Source organism: Schistocerca cancellata, chromosome 1 (assembly GCF_023864275.1).
Source record: "Schistocerca cancellata isolate TAMUIC-IGC-003103 chromosome 1, iqSchCanc2.1, whole genome shotgun sequence".
In the NCBI taxonomy this organism is placed as follows: domain Eukaryota; kingdom Metazoa; phylum Arthropoda; class Insecta; order Orthoptera; family Acrididae; genus Schistocerca; species Schistocerca cancellata.
Genome location: NC_064626.1, coordinates 421,636,302 through 421,661,023, shown reverse-complemented (window position 1 = coordinate 421,661,023; position 24,722 = coordinate 421,636,302). Strand labels below are relative to the sequence as shown.

The following is a 24,722-nucleotide window of genomic DNA, read 5'->3' as shown; positions in this document are numbered from 1 at the left end:
ACTCTGAACCACTGTAGTGAGCAAGTTCACCCTCTTTGCAGATGATACTTCTCTCCCAGTGGATAAAATAACAGGGAAAAATCTGGAAACCTCTTTTAATTCCTCAACTGATTTAGCTGTAATTGACTCTCACTGAATGTCAAAAAAACTCATTATGTACAATTTCATGTTACACATAAAGAACAAGAGGACACAAATATAACATGTGGACTTTGCTAAGTTCTTGGATGTAATATTTATAGCAAATTAGATTGGTCCAAGCATATCTCAGATCTGGCAAAAAGCCTTCATTTTGCAGCTTTTGCTTAATGTATAATTGCATCATCTACACATAAGGATGCCTTCATAACTGCTTATTTAGGATATTTTCATGCACTTTTGTCTTAAGGAATCATCTTTGGGGGTAATCAGCTCCTGGCAAAAACAAGCTTTTCATCACTCAGAAAGAGTTATATTCATTATGAGTGGTGATCATCCAAGCCAGTCTTGCAGGAACCTTTTCCAGAAACTACAGGTTATTACAATGACATCTCAGTATATCATCCCCATTGTATGTTTCATTATTAAAAACTACTCTCTTTTCAAAACCAATAGGGCATATCATGGCCACAATCCAAGGTTGAAACAGGACTTACATAGTAACTGTACTCTTGTGCAGAAAGAAGCAGTTATTCAGGCATGAAAGTTTTCAATGCTCTACCTAGAGACATCAAAAGTCTTCTTCTTGAAACACCTAAATTCAAGAGCGATTAGAAGAATTATACTCATTCAGTAACTTTTTTTTAACATAAATATGTGTGTGTATAAATATGAATTATTTTTTGCTCTAAAGATATATTGTTTTTCAAATATTATGTCCGCCCTGGTAGCTGAGTGCTCAGCGCGACAGACTGTCAATCCTAAGGGCCCGGGTTCAATTCCCGGCTGCGTCGGATATTTTCTCCGCTCAGGGACTGGGTGTTGTGTTATCCTGATCATCATCATTTCATCCCCATTGACATGCGAGTCGCCAAAATGGTGTCAAATCGAAAGACTTGCACCAGGCGAGCGGTCTCCCCGACGGGAGGCCTTGTCGCACGCCATTATTATTATTATTATTATTATTATTATTATTATTATTATTCAAATATTATGGTATTGCTAATGTCAATGTCTTATAGTGTAAGCATAAATATTAATTCTGATGTCTCATATTCTGTACCTTATTTATTTTCGTGCATTATGTTGTAACATTGGTTGATATAAATTATTAACATGAATTTGCTATATTGTAATTTACCGTATCCATTATTGTAAATTTTATGAAAAATTAATGATTGTAAATATTATAAAAACAATGACTCCTTCCATGTTCTGGCAACTCTAATGCTATAATCAACAGAACTTGCAATAAAATAAAATAAATTTTGTAGCTCAAAAGTCTCACATTGATTAGAGGTAGCATGTGTATTGCTTGATAGATGGCCTTACTGAAATTTATAATAGGGTGGAACTAAATATTTCTGATACCCACCTTGCTTGTAAACACTTTTCTCTTGTTCTGAAATTTTAATAACTTTCATCAAAAGTAATATTTGTATTCAATTCCATATAATTGTTTGTGGGTTTAGCAGTCCTGTCATGAAATTACTACATGGGCATATCTGAATAATGAAATGTACATTGAGACACATATCTGTAATTATATTTACCCATTTCAAGGGATACTAATTTTCCAAGTGGTATCAGCTTCTCTCTTAGGGCATCTCCAATCTGTCGTACAACTTCCCCACGCTTGGGTGCTGGTATATCAGCCCATATCTGCCAGGCTTTCTTGGCTTCCTGTACACACTCATTGTAGTCCTTTATGCTTCCCTGCTGAACTTCGGCTATGGGCCTCCCATTTCCTGGACAGATTGAAGCTATTACCTGCAAAAGCAGACTCTTGTTGGTAAATGTGCTAGGAGCTATACAACTTGTCTAACAAAACTTTATCCCTGAGCTGTAATGGTTAACACTGAAACTTCACAATGTAACAAATGAGGAAGTGGAGGTTGCCAGCATAGTTTGTTTCAAAACAATTTTCACATATACAGTATATGAATTTTAGACATTCATCAATAATCCTAACTGATCACTATACACAGGTTTACATGCTTCAGTAAATAGTAAGTATGTAATAAGTGATAATTTTTGTGTGTCATTTAGCATATATAGACCATACCCACCACACTAGACTATAATCTTCCTCTCTGTTTCTTATATTATTCACAGTTTGTGTAGCTAGCTTTTGTAGCTGTTGCAGTAAATCAGACTTGTTATACCATAGTTCATCATTTGCAACTATGCCAAGTTTCTGTTGCACAGATTCTTAGTAGTTTCAAGAAAACTTAGACTTATATACTCCTACCTGAACAAGCAAACCACTAATATACTTAGGCTTGAGGGCAGATGGATAGTGGTGGAGGTGGGAGTTCTCAGCACAGAAATGAAAGACTGCATACTTTGGGTAAAAAATGTACTCTATGTAGTTCATATAGTCACATCTCAGGTCAGTGAATTATATACAGCTTTTTTTCGAATGAGTGGATTCCATCTCTGAAGTATGATTTTGGAATGTCTGTGAAATACATACCTTGTACTTGTCAGAACATCTTTATTGAACTCATAATGATTTTCAACTACAAGTTATTCACACAAGAGGGGGGAAAAAAATCTTTTCCACTCCGGAATACTTCTCACACATTCTATCATTCAGATAAAGAAAAACTGTATATTTGAGGCATGAAGTAGTGAAATAAAAATAAGTTATATTCTTTTTCTAATCGTACGGCTTTGCTGAGAAATTAATTTTCACAATTCCCTCTTGTCAGCTTTCAGTGGATGTGACTTCTGTCTTGCACAAAGCTTTCTCATGGAAAATTCTTCATGCAAACTGTGCCACACTGGCAACAGTTACTTCAAAAATATTTAATGTTGATCAATCAATACTATATTGTACATTTTCAGAATAAATTTCTACATCTACATCTATATTCTGCAGGGCACCATACAGTGCATGATGGAAGGTACCCTGTACCACTACAAGGCATTTCCTTTCCTGTTCAAACTGCAAATAGAATGAGGGAAGACCAGCTGTCTATATTCCCCCATAAAAGCCCTAATCTCTCTTAGCTTATCTTCGTGGTCCTTACATGGAAAGTGCATTGTTGTGCAGTCAGCTTCAAATACTGGTTATCTAAACTTTTTCAGTAGTTTTCCTGGAAAAGAATGTTGCCTTCCCTCCAGGGAGTCTCAAATAAAGTCCCAAAGCATCTCCATAGTACCTATGAGTTGTTCAAACCTATAGGTAAAAAAGTAGCAGCTCATCTCTGATGTCTCCCTTTAAGCCTTGAACATAAGCATTTCTGTCCATTCACATTAATAAATTAATATAAAATTCTATCACAGGTAATAGAGCTCAGAAATGTCCACATGAAACAAATATCTTTCAGTTAATATCTTTGTCCTTAAAAAGATTTCCATGTAGTTGCTTTATATCTCTATAGTATCTGTTAAAGAGACATCTTCCAGCAAAAAGTGGACTCTGATTTGTAGCCATGTTTATAACTCAGTTTCCCATAAAGATAACAAAATATCATGTGCAAGGAAAAGGAAATTGTTTGTAACAGTTCGTACAAACAGTGAACTAGGACTGATTGCATATTGTGGAAAATACTTTCCTTACTAACCTTGTACACATATCCCTATGGTGCACTAGCTTGTACAGGTGTTAGCAGAAAGAAAAGAAAGGTGAACAGGACTTGGAAAGTACTTTTGAATTTTTTGGCTCTTTATTGGAACAGGGCCCAATTATATAAAAATTAATAGAGGAACATAATATAGGGAAACATTCCACGTGGGAAAAATATATCTAAAAAGAAAGATGATGAGACTTACCAAACAAAAGCGCTGGCAGGTGGATAGACACACAAACAAACACAAACATACACACAAAATTCAAGCTTTCGCAACAAACGGTTGCTTCGTCAGGAAAGAGGGGAGGAGAGGGAAAGACGAAAGGATGTGGGTTTTAAGGGAGAGGGTAAGGAGTCATTCCAATCCCGGGAGTGGAAAGACTTACCTTAGGGGGAATAAAGGACAGGTATACACTCGCACACACACACATGTCCATCCGCATACACACAGACACAAGCAGACATTTGTTGCGAAAGCTTGAATTTTTTGTGTATGTTTGTGTTTGTTTGTGTGTCTATTGACCTGCCAGCACTTTTGTTTGATAAGTCTCATCATCTTTCTTAATAGAGGAACAGTAACACATAAAGTTACGTAGCTGGCTGAGCGGTTCTAAGCGCTCAGTCCGGAACCGTGCGACTGCTACGATCACAGGTTCGAATCCGGCCTCAGGCATGGATGTGTGTGATGTCCTTAGGTTACTTAGGTTTAAGTAGTTCTAAGTTCTAGGGGACTGATGACCACAGCTGTTAAGTCCCATAGTGCTCAGAGCCATTTGAACCATTTTTTAGTTACATAGCTATAAAAATAGATGCAGTATAAATAATTCCTATAGCACATAGTAGCCTCACAGATCTGAAGGTTTCAGTGAGTGGCAAGTAACAAATCACAAATGTCTAAAATTATACACAGCTATTCCATACTTAGCAAATACAAGAAAAGAAAATTTGGGGCCATGATTGTGGTAAAGTATGGCAATCAGACGACATGTGACACAATATCCACTGTGATACAATTGTTACTGAGAATTCTGCATGCTTCTCTCCAGAAAAACTCTGGTGCTGCTCCAAGGCAGTGTGTGGCAGAGAGAGATTCCTCTACTTCAGTCCATTTTGCTTGCGATCAATCCACGTCATCTGCTGTTACACTGTAGCATGTCACCACGCAGTTTTCTCCCTGTGAGAAGGAAATGGTGGGCAAGAGTCAGCGACAGTGATGGTAGTGGTGGTGGTGGTGGTGGTGGTGGTGGTGGTGGTGGTAGTGCCACTGCCACTGGCTGTGACCCCCTGGTCTGATAGTGGTGTTGTGCTGATGAGGTGTGGCATCAGCTGTGGAGGTGAAGGCAGAGGTGGTGACAACAAGCATCATGGTCCCTGCGGCTGGCTGTTGTGTGAAGTCAGCTGGCTGTTTATGCTGTGGATGCAGGTGTGATGATGGTGTGCACAGTGGACCTTGCAGTGTCTTGCTGTGAGCCTGGCACTCACACAATGCATCACTGGGCTGTCAGATGGGGCAGGTGGCGGCATTGCACCTCAGTTCACCGATATGATGGTCCATGGTGAAGTGCAGGGCAGGGTTTGGCAAAAGAGGTGATAGTGTGCTGATGTGTGGCCAGGTGACAAATGGTGGGTGGTGCATAGTTCATCCTGTGCAAGTGATATAGTGCCATGGGCCTCTGCTGTGGGCATCCCGTGCTGGTGGGCCAGGTCACATGTCACCACAGCAGTGGTGAACAACCCTTCAGTGCCAGGGGCTCAATGTTCTTGCCTGATGACTCAGGTTTTATGGCCAGGGTAAGGGCTAACACCATTGGCGGCTGTGTCGGCTTAGTCAGTGGGGCAAACAGCTAGGCAGCCTCCTCTCTGGGGGTCCCACAGGCCATCACTTGGATCGGCAGTGCTGGTTGAGACACTGTCACCATTGCTTGGCACCACCTTGATCTTGATGTCTGGTGGCACACACGGGCTCAGGAAGCTGAACATATATGCCAGCTTCAGGCAATGAATTGAGACCTCGGTTGTGGTGCTACAGAGCCACAAGCAGAATGTCTTTGCGCCATGTGAGAGAACAGGGTGCAGACCTGAGAAGTGCAGATGGAGGGGAAGATGGCAGACATCTACCCAGAGCATCACACACATACATGTGCCTGAGATCCTGGTGTATGAAGGGCTGGCATTCACTGTGTCATCTGTGAGGTACCAGGTGCAGGCACACCATTGAGTTGTGGAACTGCTGCATGAAGACTGGGATGCAGGTCATGGGTGCCAGGCGATGTGGCTCTGTGAAGTTGCCTGGGAGGACAAGCAGCTATTCATATATGTGCTTGGCAGTGGGCATGCCCAAATCTGCCTTCTGTCCCACTTGATAACCTAAAGGGATTAGAAGAAGAGAAGTAGATCAACTTGTAGAGTCGTATATGAGGGTAGCTTTTATAGATCTGTGTAATCACTCCACCATGTCATTAGCAGCAGGATGGCAGCTTGTTGTGAGGTGAATGTGCTTGCTGCAAGTTAGCGCAAGATTCTTAAATAAACAAGACATGAACTGCCACCTGCAGTCAATGGTGATTTGGTGGCGGCACCTAAAACATGAGACCCACATATCTATGAAAGCCTTTGCCACTGTGTTTGCACCTATGTTGGACAGAGCTAGTACTTCAGACCACTGAGTGAACCTACTGATGATAGTAAGCAGACACTGGTGGCCATTTGACGACAGCAGGGGGCCTTCAATATCATATATGTGTGGGAGAAGCAATGATCCAATGGGAGTGAAAGAGATGATGGGGGTATGCAGGTCTCTGCCTATTTAAGAGTAATGGCATGGGATGCAGGTGTTGTCTCAGTTGGTGCAGTTGTGCTGGATATTGGGCCAAACCACACACTCCTGCATGAATGCGGCATAAGTACCAACACAGTGGTGGGCCAGGTCAAGCAACTGCAGAAATCCAGGGGAAGAAATGGGTAAGCATACTCTGAGAGTGGTCAGTACTGGCATGGATGTTGTACCAGATGGGTTCGTGGGCACCTAGTATTGTGCATGTTTCTGGGTTGAGACCTACATTTATGTCACTTTGCACCCATAGGAGTTTGGTGTTGGCAACCTGGTCAGCTGTGAGGGCCACATAAATAAGGGGAGTGGGAAGGGTGCATGATCAGCTAAAGCAATTGGTGACTATGTTGTCCATTCTGGCTATATGCCAGACTTCAGTGGGGAACTGCACAATATACTCCTGCTTCCTGAATTGGCGGAGTGAGAGCTACATGCCCTCTTTGTGGCAAATACCCATTGTCAGGAGGTGATGGTTGGTAAAAATTTCAAATTGGCACCCCTACACTGAGGAGCATAAATACTTAACCACCTTGTACACCGTGAGGAGCTCTGTGGCCCAATGTAGCTGCGGCTCCATGAGCTTCACTGAGAAAAACGCCAGGGCTACCAAATCCTTTCAAGACGTCGTTGCAGGACTGCACCTATGTCAGACTGGCTTTTGTCGGTGATAACTGCAAGTGGATCAGTGGGGTGGGGGTATGCTTGGAGGGCAGCTTGCGAGAAATTGTGCATTGTCGGTTCAAACTGCTCGACACTTGTAGCATCCAGGGAACAGGCCTGTTGCCTTTTGTTTGGTTGCCAGGACAGCTGTAAACAGCGCTTGCATACTTCCAGTGTCCTTTAGGTGGCGCCTGAAAAACTTTACCACCCTGAAGAACTTGCAGATATCCTTGTATATAGTGGCATGTGAGAAATCGGACACAGCAGAGACCTTCTCGTCAATGGGGCGAGAGCCTATGAATGGTGTCCTGTGCCCCAGGAAGTTGGACTCCAGAACACTGAAAATGCACTTCTACTTGTAGAGGTGAGAGAATACCTCCTGGAGACAGCGTCAGTGCTCCTTGAGACCATGTGACTAAATAAGGATGTTGTCAAAATAGGTGAAACATCTCAAAACATCCTGTATGATGTTGTTGAGGGAACATTTCCATTTCTGGGCAGCTTGTTGGAGGTTAAATGGCAGGAAGAAACCAAAAGGTATATATAATAAAGGCCATCTTCTCTATGTCCTCAGGGGCAACTGGTAACTGTGTGAATATTTTTGTGCAGACCACTTTGCTGAAAATGGTTATGCCACATGAGCCGTCTCTATAACTATGCAATAGTGGAACAGGGTAAGGATTGGGCTCCCTTCTGGAGTTAAGAGCTCAGAAGTCCATGCATGGGTGCCCATACTGCCTTTCTTTGGCATGAGATGTAGGACAGAAACCCACAGGCTGTTGGAGTGGTGGAGCACACCTGTCGTGACTGCTGCCTCAATCTCAGCCTGCATGGCTCTCCATTTGTCAGGCACAAAGGGACAGGAGGAAACCAGTGGCCCAGGCATCCTGATATTGTAGTGACAGATGTCAAGGTGAACCTCACAAAGAACTTGGAGGTGTGGGTGAGGAGGAGGAATGTGGTGAGAAGGTTGGAAAATGGCCAGAGTAGGAGAGCTGTTTGATGGAACAAGAGATGGTGGGGAGGACTGACACAGCCCGGAATGATGGAAGTTGGTATCAACAATACAGCAGTCTTTTAGGTTGAGGAGGAGGCTGTAGTGAGAAATAAAATCAGTGGCAAGGATGGCGTCTGTTGCATCAGCCACAGTAAAAGCCCATAAGAAATCTCTTCCGAGACCAAGGTCGATGGATCGGGTCGGGTGTGCAAGCAGTATGTTTAATGGCTGAGCAGTTTGTTGCAGTGAGGATTGGGGGGGGGGGGGGGGAGTGGACGGCAGCCAGCAGAGGGCAGTAATCAGCAGGGATAAACAGAAAGGTCCAAATCTGGGTCGATGAGGAAGGGTGGCAATGAGTGGAGGTTACCATGATCGCATACAAGTAGGTGGTGCAAAATCACAGAGCAGACAGGCGTGCCTACTACCAATTGCTGTTGTTGGTGTTTGAGGCCCATGCACATGTACATGTCAATCTGCAGTGTGTCTGCCGTAATGCTATTGGTACCAACAGTACTTGTCAGCCCCACACACACCATGGCTATAGTGAACTGGCTGCAGTGGAGAGGGGTGCCTGCATGAGTGTGTACACTGGTAGTTGTAAGCACCACTGGGCAGAGGTGGGCAATGCATGGTGTGAGGCAGGTGCATGTGCTCCAAGGCAGCAGTGAGCTCACCCACCTTACTAATCATCTTGGCTATCAGCTACACTATATCTGTGGAGGACTGGGGGTGCTTGGGATGCTGCAGGTTGTGCTAGCATGTGATCATGCACATGGATGTTGTGACATTGCATTTGGCGGCAATGTTTTGTCCCTCAAGGGCTTTGAAAACCCTGTAGTGGTGGCAGCTGCTGCATCGGGCAATGTGAAACTCCTGCACAGCTAACACTATGTACTGCAGTGGGCACAAGCATGCACCAATTTGCTATTAGCAGTGTTTCATGAAGCACTGATGGCTTGGCCAGGTGCTGAAGGGGTTGTGAGGGCCACTTGTAGGCACACTCCTGCATTGAGAACAGTGCGAAACTGCACTGCAATTCTGAAATAGTGAGTCGCTCTTTGAGCCAGACATGTAGGGCGCTAAATTTGCCAGACTGTAGCATGACATTGCATGCCTCTGCTGTAATCAATGGTTCCACTTGTGTCATTTCTGATGGAAGAGCCTGGAATATCATCTCCACAGAAACAAACCACAGGCATGGGTCATGCACATTGAACAGTGGCAAGTGCATCATGGCACAGTCAGATGGAGGGCTGAGAGAGAGTACATGTATCTGCACAGTTGGGGTATCTGTGAGCTGCACAAAGCAGGTTAGGAACAATTGCAATCTGTCCATCTGTGCCCGCAGGTGGAGGTGGCGGGAGTAGTGGGTCTCATTGGTGAGGGCTAGACCCACCAGGGATGATGTAACGTGATTGTTCTGTACCATGGTGCATTGCTTGTTCACTAGCAGTGGTAGGCAGAGGGGTGGGAATGGATCTGCAATGTGTCTGCACAATGCAAATGAGCTGGTGTAGCAAGCGGAAGCCAGGTAGTGGGTGCATTTCAGTCGAGGGTCACCAGTGTGGGAAGCACTTTCCTCATTAACCCTGCATACATATTCCTATGGTGCACTATCACATATAGGCACTAGCAGGAAGAAAACAAGGATGATCAGGACACAGAAACAAATATTAATACTGCGAAGTGTGTGTAATAATAACTGTAAGACAGTCACTAGATGGGCTTATATAGATTATAGGACATGCCTGAAATATATTTTTTTTATATAAAACTTAGTTTCTTCATGCAAAAAATTAGCCTATGCAAGGTTTATAGACACTGCTCGAAACAAATGCAAAGCAGCATGGCAGATTATCACACAAGAACACTTTCCCAACAACACACAATAAGTGTCACTTGAACCAGACCAAGCAAATGAATTCAAAGAAATTGGAAACACAATCAACTCAGCTGAGAAGTCCGCAAGTGAACTACTTGGCAGCAGTTTCCAGTAAAACAGTCTTTTCACTGGAAAATTATAAAATCCACTGATGTCATGTTGTTGTGGTCTGCAGTTTAAAGATTGGTTTGCTGCAGCCCTCCATTCTACTCTGTCCTGTGCAAGCCAACCTACATCCCTCTGAATCTGCTCGCTATGTTCATCCCTTGGTCTCCATCTAGGATTTTTATCCCCCTCCCCCCTATTTGGAGGAACAACTAATAGTATTCTTAAAGGATCTATTTGGCTCTATTTGAAAAGTTGTTAGCAAAACCAGCCCTTAATTAATTTCAAAGTAATTAACAGTTTTGTCAAAAGTATTGTTTACATAACTACATATGTTAATTTCATGATTTAAACAAATAATTCAGCCTAACCCTTGTAGTAGAAGAAACTGTTAAAAAAATCTGATGTATTCAATTAATTTAATGAGTTAAATTTTAATTGTAATTTCTGTAAATTAAACTTCAAACAAGGTGTAGTTTCAGCACCTTTTATTGTGGGGATATATAATGGTCCAATTTTTGGTCCCGACAGTCAGTTCACAGCTGAGTTTCAGATGAGAAACCAACAATACTTCAACTTAACTGTGAAATAATTAGGCCATGTGTTAAAACAATGGCTCCATACATACCTTTCTAATCTTCAAGAACTGTGAACTTTGTGGTTATGTTTTTACTGCTCGTAGATGTTCAATAGTAAACTATTGTAGTAATATGTGGATGTTCACTTGCAAACTATTAATGAGGCTTATCGAAAGTTAAACAATACTGCACTGGCCATATAACTGTGTAATATAGGGGGGTTGCAAACATTGAAAGTTAAAGACTGTGAAATGCAACTGTGCATGTGCTGGCTACATCATATACAGTAGACAGTAGTTGCACTTCCACTCCCTATTTTTTCAGCCAGTATGTCTACACAGAGGACAACCAATGAAGAAATAAAGCAAGCAAGCACCATCACAATTCCATTTCATCTGCTTCATTTACTGCACTTTTATATTTTCTCCTTTCATCAATTAAATTTGGTGTCTTCCGTGTTACACAAGGATTGCTACTTGTTCTCATCGTTTTACATGTTTGATCCTCTGTTGGCTTCACTATTTCATCTCTCAATACTATCCATTCTTCTTCTACTGTATTCCTTTCCACTATTCTAGTCAACCATTGCCTAATGCTTCCTCTGAAACCCTCAACAACCCCTGGTTCTTTCAATTTATCTAGGTCTCTTCTCCTTAATTTCCTATCTTTTTGCAATTTCTTCAGTTTTAATCTACAGTTCATAACCAACAAGCTGTGGTCAGAGACCACATCTGCCCCTGGAAATGTCTTACAATTTAAAATCTGGTTCTGATATTGACTCCAAGTTGGTCTGAGGAGAACTCATCAGTTTTATCTGCAAAAAAGTATCAATGATAACATATGTAATATGGAAACTGAAAGATTCGGTTACTTCAGAAAGTAACCTCTTTTTGACTGTTCCAGTCTCACATTTTGTATGGTCTGCAGTTACTGGGGAATTCTAAACATGTAAGTGAGATATTGAAGATACAAATAACAATCATAAGAGAAATGTGTAGAGCTTGACAAAGAGATCACTGTTGACCTGTGTTTAGTAAACTTAATATACACTGAAAAGCCAAAACATTATGAGCACTGCCCACAGTGACACTGGATGCCACCTGGTGACGTTGCAGGCATGTAATGTGGTTACAAATGTATGTAAGTGGAGCAGACAAAGATGGGGGATCATCCAAGCAAAGATATGGACTGAAAATGGGGAAATTCATTGAGATAAGCAACTTTGATAAATTATCATGCAGAACCTGTGAATGAGTATCTTGAAAATGGCAAAACTGGTAGAACGTTCATGTGCTACTGTCACGAGCATTTCCAGAAAGAGGTAGACGGACACTGAAACTACCACTGGTCTTAAATGGTTGGATGTCCAAGACTCTTCACAGAATGTGGGGTTCATAGGCTTGTCTGCTCTGTAAAATAGGATAGATTGTGATCAGTGGCATCTCTGCTGAAATATATAATGCTGGTGCACGCACAAGTATTTCGGAGCACACTGTTCACTGTTGAACATGGAGCTCCACAACAGACCATCCCTACATGTTCACATGTTGACTCAATGACGCTGTCAATTATGAAACCACACTGGTTTCAATTGCCTGAGACTGCAGTCGTGTATGTAAGTTGCATTTGCGTCAGTGTGTGTGTGTGTGTGCCTATAGTTGAAAAAAGTCAATGGCCGAAAGCTTTAATTGTGAGGGTCTTTTTGTTGTGCCCATCTGCAGCTCAGCATCTCTACTTTTGTAAATCTACATATTTATGTCTCATCACTCTACATTAAACAAAATGCAAGAGACTTTATATAATAGGAGGTATACGGCAGTATGGTACAAGGGGAAACACTAAATAGATATTCCAAGACACAGACAGGTAAAGGCAGCTCACTTCACCAGTCAGCTCACTAAAAATCTTTAACAAATTAACACCCTCAATGTGGCTCATGTCATGTAAATTATTTTTTAAAAAGTTGCATTATCATTTAGCTGAAAATCCTTTTTATAATGTAAAATAATTTTTTGATGTACAGTTTGTGAATATATGTTAAAGTTTAAAATGTATGCTAAATTCTGCATTTGTGCATACCATTAAGCACATTGATAATGTGAATAAGAGATGAACCATATTCCATTGTGTCAATGGCAATACAGATGAATAAAGATGAATATGCAATGTACTCAGTCAAATATTCAATACATCACTACCAAAGGGATTATTTATAGGGACAGTGAACATCAATATTTTGGACCCCTTTAAAAGAAACATAGAAAGACAATTATTAATAATTACTAATCAGTTTCACTACTTACCTACTTCTCGAAGGTATTGGGTTATGTCTGCAAGAATCATAACAGATCTCCCTCAAAACATAACACTTGGTCAGTCTCAATTTTTGTTTCAAAAGTATCTGTCCAATGAACATGCTGTTTTTTTGTTCACAAGTTAGATTATATAAAATTTAAGTGATGGGACAAAATATTGTGAACTGGTATTCTCTGTGACTTGTCAAAAGCATTTGATTATGCAGTTTTCAGTATTCCTCTAAAGAAGCTCAAATATTATGGTATTAAAAAACTTGCTAGTAACTAGTTTTCACTTATCTTACTAACAGAATGCACAGTGTTGTAGAAAGAAACTCAGAATGGTGCTACTCATTACATGTATACCACAGGGCCAACTTTGGGTCTGCTCTTGTTCTTGTTATATACCATGTGGCAGCTACTCACAGAGGTCCAGTGTGCACTGTCATCATTGCGTGCGAGCAAAACTTGGTAGATACACTAATGTGTTAATGCAGAACTGATGTATGCTGAAAAAGAAGTAGTTCCAATTCAGGCCACCAGATGCTAATCTGGTGCAGTACACTATGTGTATGATGGTATGACATCCACGATGTCATTTGACAAGCCCTAACATGGGTGAACAGTATAGCTATAGAAAAGAAAGACTGTGTGCCATCTGTTAGGTGGCAATTTCAGTGCTGTAGTGATCACTAACTGAGAGGTCTGAGGAGGGGCCCTGTGTCATTAAATGGTTTAAAGAATATGATAATGAAATTCAAAAACATGAATGAGCTTGGTGTGGCACCTGGAAGAGGAAGATGTCTTATCCTGGTGGAAATTATTGATGAGGTTGCTTGTGCGGTGTCATGAGAATTGTCCATCCCATGGTCAACAGTACAGAAAATTTTCTGTACAAAGATTTGGCACAGATTGAAGTTGATTATGTATTTTTTATTTTTACTGGATAGGTGCACCCCACCATGAATTCCTCTCCTGTGACAACCTCTTCATCTCGCAGTAGCACTTGCAACCTACATCCTCAATTACTTGCGGAATGTATTCCAATCTCTGTCTTCCTGCACAATTTTTGCACTCTACTGCTCCCTAAAGTACCATGGAAGTCATTCCCTGTTGTCTTACAGATGTCCTACCATCACCTTGTCAATATTTTCCATACATTCCTTTCCTTTCTGATTTTGTGCAGAACCTCATCATTCATTACTCTATCAGTCCACCTAATTTTCAACACTCATTTTCCACAAATTCCTTTCCCTTCCAATTCTGCCCAGAACCTTCTTGTTTCTTACCTTACCAGTCCACCTAATTTTCAACATTCATCTGTAACACCACATCTCAAATGCTTTGATTCTCTTCTGTTTCAGTTTTCCCAGAGTCCATGTCTCACTACCACACAATGCTGTGCTCCAAATGAACATTCTAAAATTTCTTCCTCAAATTAAGGCCTACGTTTGATACTAGTAGACTTTCTCATGGCAGGGAATGCTCTTTTTGCCATTGCTAGTCTGCTATTGATGTCCTCCTCGCTCCATCTGTCATTGGTTATTTTCCTGCCTAGGTAGCAGAGTTCCTTAACTTCATGTACTTCGTGGCCATCAGTTCTCATGTTAAGTTTCTCATTGTTCTCATTTCTGCTATGCATTTTGATTTACTCTCAATCCATATTCTGTACTCATTACACTATTCATTCCATTCAGCGCATCATGTAATTCTTCTTCACTTTCACTGAGGATAGTAATGTCATCAGAAAATTTTTTCGTTTATACCCTTTCACCTTGGATTTTAATTCCACTCCTGAACCTTTCTTTTACTTCCATCATTGCTTCTTTGATGTACAGATTGAACAGTACAGGCGAAAGACTACATCCCTGTCTTACATCCTTTTTAATCTGAGTACTTCATTCTTGGTCATCCACTATTATTATTTCCTCTTGGCTCTTGTACATATTGTATATTACCTATCTCACCCTCTAGCTTACTCCCATTTTTCTCAGAATTTCGAAAATCTTGCATCACTTTACATTGTTGAATGTTTTTTCCAGGTTGACAGATCCCATCAATGTGTCTCGATTTAACTTTAATCTTGCTTCTATTATCAACCACAACATCAGAATTGCCTCTCTGGTGCCATTACCATTCCAGAAGCCAAACTGATTGTCATCTAATGCATCCTCAATTTTCTTTTCCATTCTTCTGTATATTAATCCTGTCAGCAACTTGGATGCATGAGCTATTAAACTGATTGTGTGATAATTCTCGCACTTGTCAACTCGTACAGTCTTCAGAATTATGTGGATGATATTTCTCCGCAAGTCTGATGGTATGTCACCATACTCACACACTGTACACACCAACGTGAGTAGTCGTTTTGCTCCCACTTCCCCCAATGATTTTAGAAATTCTGATGGAATGTTATCCATCCCTTCTGCCTTATTTGATCTTAGGTCCACCAAAGCTCTCTTCTGATTCTAATGCTGGATCTCATATCTCCTCTAAATCGACTCCTGTTTCTTCTTCTATCACACCAGACAAATGTGTCCCCTTTAGAGGCCTTCAATGTACTCTTTCCATCTATCTGCTCTCTCCTCTGCATTTAACAGTGGAATTCCAATTGCACTCTTAATGTTACCACCCTTGCTTTTAATTCCACCGTAGATTGTTTTGACTTTTCTGTACACTGAGTTAGTCCTTCCGGCAATCCTTTCTTTTTCAATTGCTTCACATTTTTCATGGAGCCATTTCATCCTAGCTTCCCTGCACTTCCTATTTATTTCATTCCTTAGTGAATGAGCATTTTTAAATGTGAATTTATATTAGAAATAAAAAAAAATTATGCATTTCACTGTTTTTGGCTACTCAATCCCTGCAGCAGGGAAATAGGAGGTGAAATGTTTTATGAAAATATTTCACTGTGAAAGCAATTTTAAAGTTATATCTATGTCAATTGCTACACAGCCCAAACTGTTAATGATAGAAACTTGAAATCTGGAGAGAGTTTGTATCTTCTACACGGCATTGTTTAATAAGGGATTGTTTGAAATTACACTCGTAAGGGGGTGGGGGGTAATAAGGGATGAGAGTCTTTTTGAAAATGTATCACTGTTAAGGCAATTTTGAAGCTGGAACTACGACAATTGGTATCTAGTTCCTCAGTCAGAAATTTAAAAAATGTGTTTCAGCAGGTTTGGAAATTCAACCCTTGAATGGGTAATACAGAAGATGAAAATTTTTAGGACAATATTTCATTATGATAAAAATTTTAAAGCCAAATCTACAAAAATTGGTAATTCACTTCTTGGTTAGAGGTAAAGAAATATGTGTTAGGGGTTGATGTTTCTATGGAGATACTACCACAAGAACACAAAGGAAAGATTAACAAAATCCTTGGACTCCAGTGACCACAACTGCTTATTTGTCAGATGTACATTTGGCAAAGACAGTGCTTGTATGACCTTATTTAGTGAACAAAGTTTAGAAGGTCATGTGATTTGTTAACAAGATAAAAATCAGTTAAAGAATTACAAAATAAAAATCTATGTAGACCATACAGTATAAATGAGCAAAGCAGTAGGTGCAGTCCTCAAACTCTGCTTTAGTTTCACATTTCCCACCGCTCCTGGGCACATTGTTGTATACATTGCTAACGTATGTTAATGTGTTTTACATCCAGTTTCTTCATTCTCAATTGGAGTGCCTGGTTCATCCCTATTAACTCACAAGGATAGGTTAGATATAAATAGGGGTGGTGTATCTATTGCTGGAAAGAATTCCATCATTTCTGGAAAGATTGTTATGGATTTTGAATGTGAAATAATTTAAGTGAAATTGAGCATCAAAGATGGTCGAACATAGTAAGCAATTGCTTTTACAGAGCATCTGACTTAATAGTTGTATTGGCAGATCACTTCAGACAGTACTCGGAGAAAATCATGAGTACATTTTCCTGTCATGTTATTATAAGAGGCAGAATTCAACTTGCCAGCTATAGAAAGGGGGAGTCATACAATTAAAACTGGTCCAAAGGTGGGGTACATGTTAGTTTTTTTCTGAATACACTGCTTGAAAAATGTTTTTGAGCAGATAGAGAACCGACTAATGGGACAATGTCATAGACCTCCTAGCAACTGTAGTGCCACTAACCAGTTTTAGTGAAATTAATAAGAGGTGTTAAGATAGCCACCATGGAGTACTCCAATAACAGCCATGGGCTGGTAGCCACAGTGTGGCAACATGTGGGTCATAATAACATGTACACCTAAGGATTATGAGATGGGCTGGCCAGCCGCTCTCGGTGGAAAACTGCACTGCACAGTGGTAATGGTAACAGTGAGTGGGTTGATGTTACAGCACCAGGGCGAGACTTCTAAATGTATAAAGCAGATGTAGGAAGCAAATATTATAGTATGTAACGCATTTTTTAAATGTGATTTTTATCATATTAAGTCTGACATTTGCAGAAGCCATCATTGTGCTGGCTAGATGCAAAGAAAATCTAAAAAAGGAAATAAATGTATACAATAAATGTATCATCTGCTTGTTGATGATGCAGGTTTTATAACCAGGCCTAATGTAGTACTTTCAGCACCTGAAAATGTAAATGATGATTTTTTTTTTTTTCATTAACAACTGATTCGCCAAAAATGAGCTGTGGGTGAATTTAGGTAAAACACAATACATGCAATTCTTTAATGCACAAGGGCTGACCACACCATTAGAAATAATGCATGAAGATAGATCAAAAAATTAAACAGAATATTTTAAATCATTAGGTACTCAAATTGATAAGAACCTGCAGTGGAATTCACGTTACAGATCTTCTTAAATGCCTAAGCTCTACAACTTTTGTATTACACATTATCATCAGATTTTGGAGCTGGTTTACTTTTCCTGTTTTTATTCACTATTGTCCTATGGCATCATATTCTGGGGTTTGCAGAACATGTACATTTGTAGATGCAGATAATATGTGGAGTCCAGTCTACAACTTTTTCAAGACAGCTCTTTAGAAAGTTGTGTGTACTGACAAAATCCTCACAATAAATTACTGCCTTATAAAGTATGTTGTCAGCAGGAATTCTCAATTTGAAAATAATAGTAATATTGATAAATATAATATTAAAAGGGAGATGATTTACACTCTCCATCACTCAGTCTTAGTGTGGTAAAGAAAGGACTCAGGTGTAAAGAATTTAATAGATATTAAAATTAACTTCAAATACAAACTAAAACCAAATGTACTTGGCAACTCCTTCCACTCTATAAAAGAGTTTCTGAATTTGTAGCAGTGTGTATGTATGTGTGTTTCTTAAGAGGAAGAGAGAGGTTAAACGTATTAAAGTGTAAATCACTGTAACCATGAAAAAGAAACCTCAAGAAATCACATAAATTGTCAACATGCTGCCATAATTTTCACTGGAAAATTGTATTGTAATTGTGAATGTGGTTCATACCACAACATAGTAAGAGGTCACAATCATGACCCATAGAAAAAAACTAACAAATTAATTATGCTAATTATCTATGGTTTATATATTGTAAGGTGACTGTCTTTAGTTATTATTTTATTTTCCACATTCACTTCCATGCACATAACTGTCTTAGGAATATACAAAGTTTATACATTATTCACATTTTAAAGATATTATATTTAATAAAATAGTATCTAAAGGATTGACACAGACTTACATCAACAATAATTCTGACTGACATCTTCTGGAGTCTGCATACTTTATGCTGATGGACCACAGGTGTCCAACTTAAAACAGAATTCCATATTGCAAATGTGAGTGCATTAGTGTGTAGGAATTTCATTGAAAAATGTGAGACATTTTAAGAAGTCAAAATTGCAGATAATATTTTTACAGGTGGAGCTGATAAGATGCTCATCCATCAGAATGCCTAGAAATTTACATTTATCAAATTTTTTGCCTCAATACAATAATTCAGAACTTACACACATGCAAGATGCACTATAACTTTTTTAAAAAAAAACTTCATCATGTCTGTCTTACTGTCTTTCAGTGTCAGTTTACACATTATAAGATATTTTGTGATCAAAGCAAAGATCCCTTTATTGTTTTGTGTTGCTATCTGTTCAGTACAAACCACAGCTAATAAAGGAATTATCACTAACATTGTTTACAAACTTTAAGTTTTGTTGTCTGTTATGTCATTGGTGAAAACAGACTGCAAAAGTGGCTTCATAATACTTTCCTGTTGGGTCCTACAGCTGAAATATCTTGTTTATTGATTTCACTGTTGGTGTGTGTTAATAGAGGAAGAGAGAAATTGAACATGGTTAAGTATAAATCAGTGTATGCAAGTTAAACAATAATAATAAAAAAATTAACTTAAAAAAATCATGTAAATGGAAGCATGTTGCTATACTTTTCAAAGAAGACATGTAGGCTCACTACAGTTGTAAAACTGACTCATTCCACATCACAGTGAAAAGTCATAATTATGATCCACAAAATACATAACTAACTTCATTATTGTAAATAGTGTGGCCCAAAGTCCTCTCGTATGCAGATAAGAATTTAAGAAATCTAGTGCAACTCCTCTTATACCTTAAGTTCCTCGTTTGACGAGAGTACTGAATGATCACAGAATCAAGGTTATAGAAAAATGTAGAACTGTCTGCCACAGATTCCTCTACTGTGACAGTCTCTTCATCTCTGAGCAGCACTTACAGTTCATTTATCAAGCCTGTTGAAGACTTAATTGATATGAACACAATTGCTGTCCCATGCTCAGAAATTTTCTTCTTTCCCTTGTACTTACAAGACCCTGTTTGATTGTCATGTACAATGCCATGAAATCATGCCATCATTTTAATGTAATGAGTAAGATTTTATTTAGGATAAGGCTGAAATACTGCCCACATATAGTATTTACCTCTTATTTGATGCCACAAGAGTTAGTTAAGAAGTACTTTTTTCATCAATTAACATACTGAGGCTACCATGGACCACATGCTCCATTCTTTTTAGTACAGTATATCTTTGGATGGTGTGTAAAGAGTTAAAAAAAAGAAGAAGAAAAAGAAAGAAAGAAAGAAAGAAATGAAGTTCAAAGTGTTGATCAGGATATCATACCAAATTCCCTGTCTATCACCATCAATTCAATAGAGAAATTCAAATTAATGTACAGTATCGCACTGTGTACTCTACTACAGATAGTGGAGTATGTAGCCTCTGATGGGCACATGGTATCAGGTGTGAACCTCTGCTGTTTCTGCCTGCAGCCTCAGAGCGGTCAACGTATAAAGTCAAGAAGGATGGAATAGCTGATTCACAGTTTGAACTGTGGCTGTCGAAGACTGAAATAGCAAATATCAACAGAAGAGTGTTTTAGATCCAGAAATCAGCAGGAGAGAATGATATCCAATGCCAGAAAATGAGAGTAAGGGAGGCAAAGAAAGAAAATAGGTTCAGAAGTTATAAAGAAAATAAGAATTATATGTGCTATATACAGTCTTTAAAATATGTTATCCTAAACTTAGAAGGGCAAATTATCTCTGGTCTAATGAAATATCCCTGTTACATCAGCTCCTCAGAATCTGAATTTCATATGTTCATTCCATTGTCTTCTTGTTTTCTTCTCTAAATTCAAGCTTCTAAGTGACTGATTTATTTATCTGTCTTTATCTTTTTCCAGACAATGGAAAATACAGGATGGAATGTAACAATACTATGAGAAGGAAAGCTGCTACTCTGCATATAGTGGAAATGCTGAGTCACTGATACACACAACAGAAAGACTCTTACAATTATAGCTTTCAGCTATTAAGGTCTTCATCAACAACACACACACACACACACACACACACACACACACAAATGCAACTCACACACACAACAGTGGTTAGCACACTAGACTCACATTCGGGAGGATGATAGTTCAAACCCATGTCCGGCCATACTGATTTAGGTTTTTCATTATTTCCCTAAATCACTCCAGGCAAATGCCAGGATGGTTCCTTTTACCCATCAAAACCTTTCATTGTACTCATAAAGCATAAAATAATGAAAGAAAAACAATTTCAACATAATTTCGCTCAGCAATGAAAGACATCTAATTCAGATTTCATGGAACTATATTGTATATCTGATTAGCTGTCATAAACTGCTTTAAATTTCTTTTCATCAATGAGGTACTTGCTGTTTGGTTCATTCACAATGTTAACAGAATACAAAGGTGAAATGACAACACAGTAGTGGCTCAAGACTTTTGTAACAAAGCAATGAGCAGTACCAGTATTGTGTGTATCTGAATGTATCAGTTTATATTAAATAACATTAATAATTAAATATATCTCAGAGAGCTCAGAAAAATTTTTCACTGTGTTTTATGTAAAGAACCAGCAAGTTTGTAAGTGCAAACAATTTTCTTGAAAAATCTGATAAGATGGAGTATTCAAAATTTTTGTAACTACCTAATCCTAAAAAGAAATAGGTGTTGCAGCCATATTCTATTCATGTGGACTGAGTATCTTTACTATACATCACATTTTACCAAGAATGTAGTAACAATTTTCAGCCTAAAAGGTAAAAAAAATTCTTCCGTATGTTGACAGATATGTTTGTTTATAGCACTGTAATATAAAGCAAATATCTGAAAACTCTTTTTTATAGTGGTGCACAGATTTAAATTTTTCTCTTTAAAAGCAGTTGATCATTTTCTGTTTGTGATGTCTCAAAGAAAAATTATAATGACTATTGCAAAGGTGTTCACTGAAGATGACGCTTCATTGACATGTTGAAGATGTCATCGAAGACACTCATACATTACCTCCCCACTAGCAGTCCACTTCCCATTGTAAACTCCTGGGTTTACTTTTTCTAAGCCTAGTTCTTGAAGAAATGAATATGAAGTTTCTTCAATAAGAAATTTTGGTTTTGACATCATTTGTCGAACTTGAATGAGACTTATAAATATCTTCTTAAAAGTCATCACACTGCCAGAGGCTGTGTTCCTCTCTCTGACTGAGTACTTGTGGCATAGGCACTCCAGTGAGCTGTTCAGAGAGGTCATAGGGGTTACTACCAAGCAACTGATAAACAGCAAATAAGATAAGATAATGTACTGTACGAAAATACTGCAGGCTTAAAACAGAACTGTCTTCAAAAGAGACTCAGCTTGTTCTTCAGTGACTTTCAGTTGAAAATTTAATTAATTGTAGTACTGCCATATCATAAAACTGCTAAAGAGTTAACAAAGCTTTGGGCAGTGAATCTGTTCACAAATACTAACACAATACTTCATGAAGGACTGCTAATTGCAACCATTATTTAATTGTACATATATGTATAGTGGCAAACAATGAAAAATCAAAAAGGCAAATTTACTGCTTCAGCAACTATATTGAATTCTTGGAGAAGAGCTCACATTAATATTAAAGAATTCACTAATTTCACTGTTACAATTTCAAAATATCTGTTAGATATCTGCTTCTTCTACTGCCAGTACAAGATGACTATATAAAATTGCAAAGTATTTTATATTCAATGGCGTTGATGTCTGAAATGCTTGTTAAAATTTAATGACTTGTTGTTATGAATAAAACGTATTTCTTCTCTCATGATTATATCTACAAGCTTTTCAGTTTTATATAATGTTTCTTGAATTAATGGTACCCTCACACTGTTTTAATGTTACAACAAGGTTGTAAAATATGGGCCCACATCTTCACATAATTTTCTGAAAACAAAGAATCAGTCTACCTTATATTCTCATGAAGAAAAAGAAAAAGAAGAAGAAGAAGAAGAAGAAGAAAAATAACTGTTAAATTATACACATACACAAAATTATTTTACACATGTGCAACTTCAGTTTGATTGTAGCCTGACATATTGCTGCAATGGGAAAATGTCAATTTTTCATGATTTTAATAATGAAGATTGTTAAAACAAAGAGTAATCAAAGAAGCATTCAATTTTAATGCAACATATTGCACATCGCCAGCCTCAGTGTTCAAGAATGTAATTTGTAATTCTACTACTTACACACACACACACACACACACACACACACACACACACACACACACACACACACACACACACACGGCAATGTTATGTAATGTCAGTAAGTCTATAACAGAGGAAAACACACTGAGCTAAGTTACGGCACAATACTCTGCTATTTATGTAATCAGCTAACCTGTTTGATAATTTCTGTATGTAAAGGTTGACAGTCATTCTTTTATTTATACATAAGATACCAAACTCCCATGAGCCAGAAGAAACTTCAGGGAAGTGGGACAAATCATAGTACACATTAGCTAAGTAAACAAACAGTCATAAAGTTCTGATTTATTTAAATGTCTAGAATAAAAATGTGTCATTCAAGACTATACTTGTACAAGTGATACTACCTGAATTACAAAGGTAAAGGATACATAAATGGCATTGAATTATAAACATTTGAACCATTAAACATATTTCAGCCGATAATTGTAGAGGATCCAGAAATGTCATTTAATTACAAACATTTGAATCACTAAACAAATTTCAGCCAATAACTGCAGGTTCATCATAACAGAGCTCTTAATGAACTCTTTTAGTAGTGTTATAAGCCGGTGAATGGCCCTTCTCTAAATCAGCTGATATTCATATAGATTAATTAATTTGAAAAGTCAGTGGTTTGTAGGTTTGATATTTTATAAGCAAACTAGTGTGTGTGTGTGTGTGTGTGTGTGTGTGTGTGTGTGTGTGTGTGTGTGTGTGCGCGCGCATGTGAATGGGCATGCATGTGCATGCTCATGTGCGTCAGTGACACACAACCAACATATCATATCGTGCACTTTCTCATTTCTTTCAAGTGTGATTATTCTTAGGAGAAATTCACCTGTCACTTAATAAATAACAAAAGCATTAACAAAATCAAACAACGGAACTTTTAGGATGGAATATAACAATATTATGAAAGGACAGCTGCTACTCACCATAGAGCGGAGATGCTGAGTTGCAGATAGGCACAACAACAAAAAAGAGACTGTCACAAAATGAGCTTTCAGCCAATGATGCCTTTGTCAAAAAAAGACAACACACACACACACACACACACACACACACACAGTCTCTGGCAGACGAAGACAGACTACAAGCAGCAGTGCATGATGGGAAGCCAACCAGGTGGGGGTAAGGAGGAGGCTAGGGCAGGGAGACGGAGGGATAGCAGGGTAAGGATGGGGGACAGTAAAGCGTTTCTAATGGGAGTGTGCAGGGATGAGGTGGTGAGAGGGTAGGACAGCTAGGTGCAATCAGGAGGTTAGGGGGGTAGGGAAGAGAGTGGGGGTTGTGGAAAAGGAGAGAAGTAAAAAGATTGGGTGAATTGGTAGAATAGAGGTCTGTGCAGTGCTAGAATGGAAACAGGGAAGGGGCTAGATGGGTAAGGACAATGACTAATGAAGGTTGAGGCCAGGAGGATTACAGGAACATCAGATATATTGCAGGGAGAATTCCCACCTGCACAATTCAGAAAAGGTGGTGTTGGAGGGAAGGATCCAGATGACACAGGCTGTGAAGCAGTCACTGAAATGGAGAATGTCCTGTGGAGTGGCATGCTCAGCAACAGGGTAGTCCGTCACCTACACCAGTCAGGTCACAAACATCACCTATCCCATCAAAGGCAGGGCTACCTGTTAAACCAGTCAT

General features: G+C 39.0%; 1 protein-coding gene across 1 annotated transcript in view; it reads right to left on the bottom strand.

Moving 5' to 3' along the window:
- LOC126176053 (alpha-aminoadipic semialdehyde dehydrogenase-like) overlaps nt 1-22,113 on the bottom strand; it is a 67,734-nt gene extending 45,621 nt beyond the window's left edge. Inside the window, exons 1-2 of the mRNA XM_049923189.1 lie at nt 21,856-22,113; nt 1,692-1,908 (exon numbers count right to left, since the gene is read on the bottom strand). Of these exons, the coding sequence (XP_049779146.1) occupies nt 1,692-1,908; nt 21,856-22,098 (460 nt within the window). The 5' untranslated portion in view covers nt 22,099-22,113. The remainder of the gene's footprint in view (nt 1-1,691; nt 1,909-21,855) is intronic.
- Nucleotides 22,114-24,722: the final 2,609 nt, after the last annotated feature.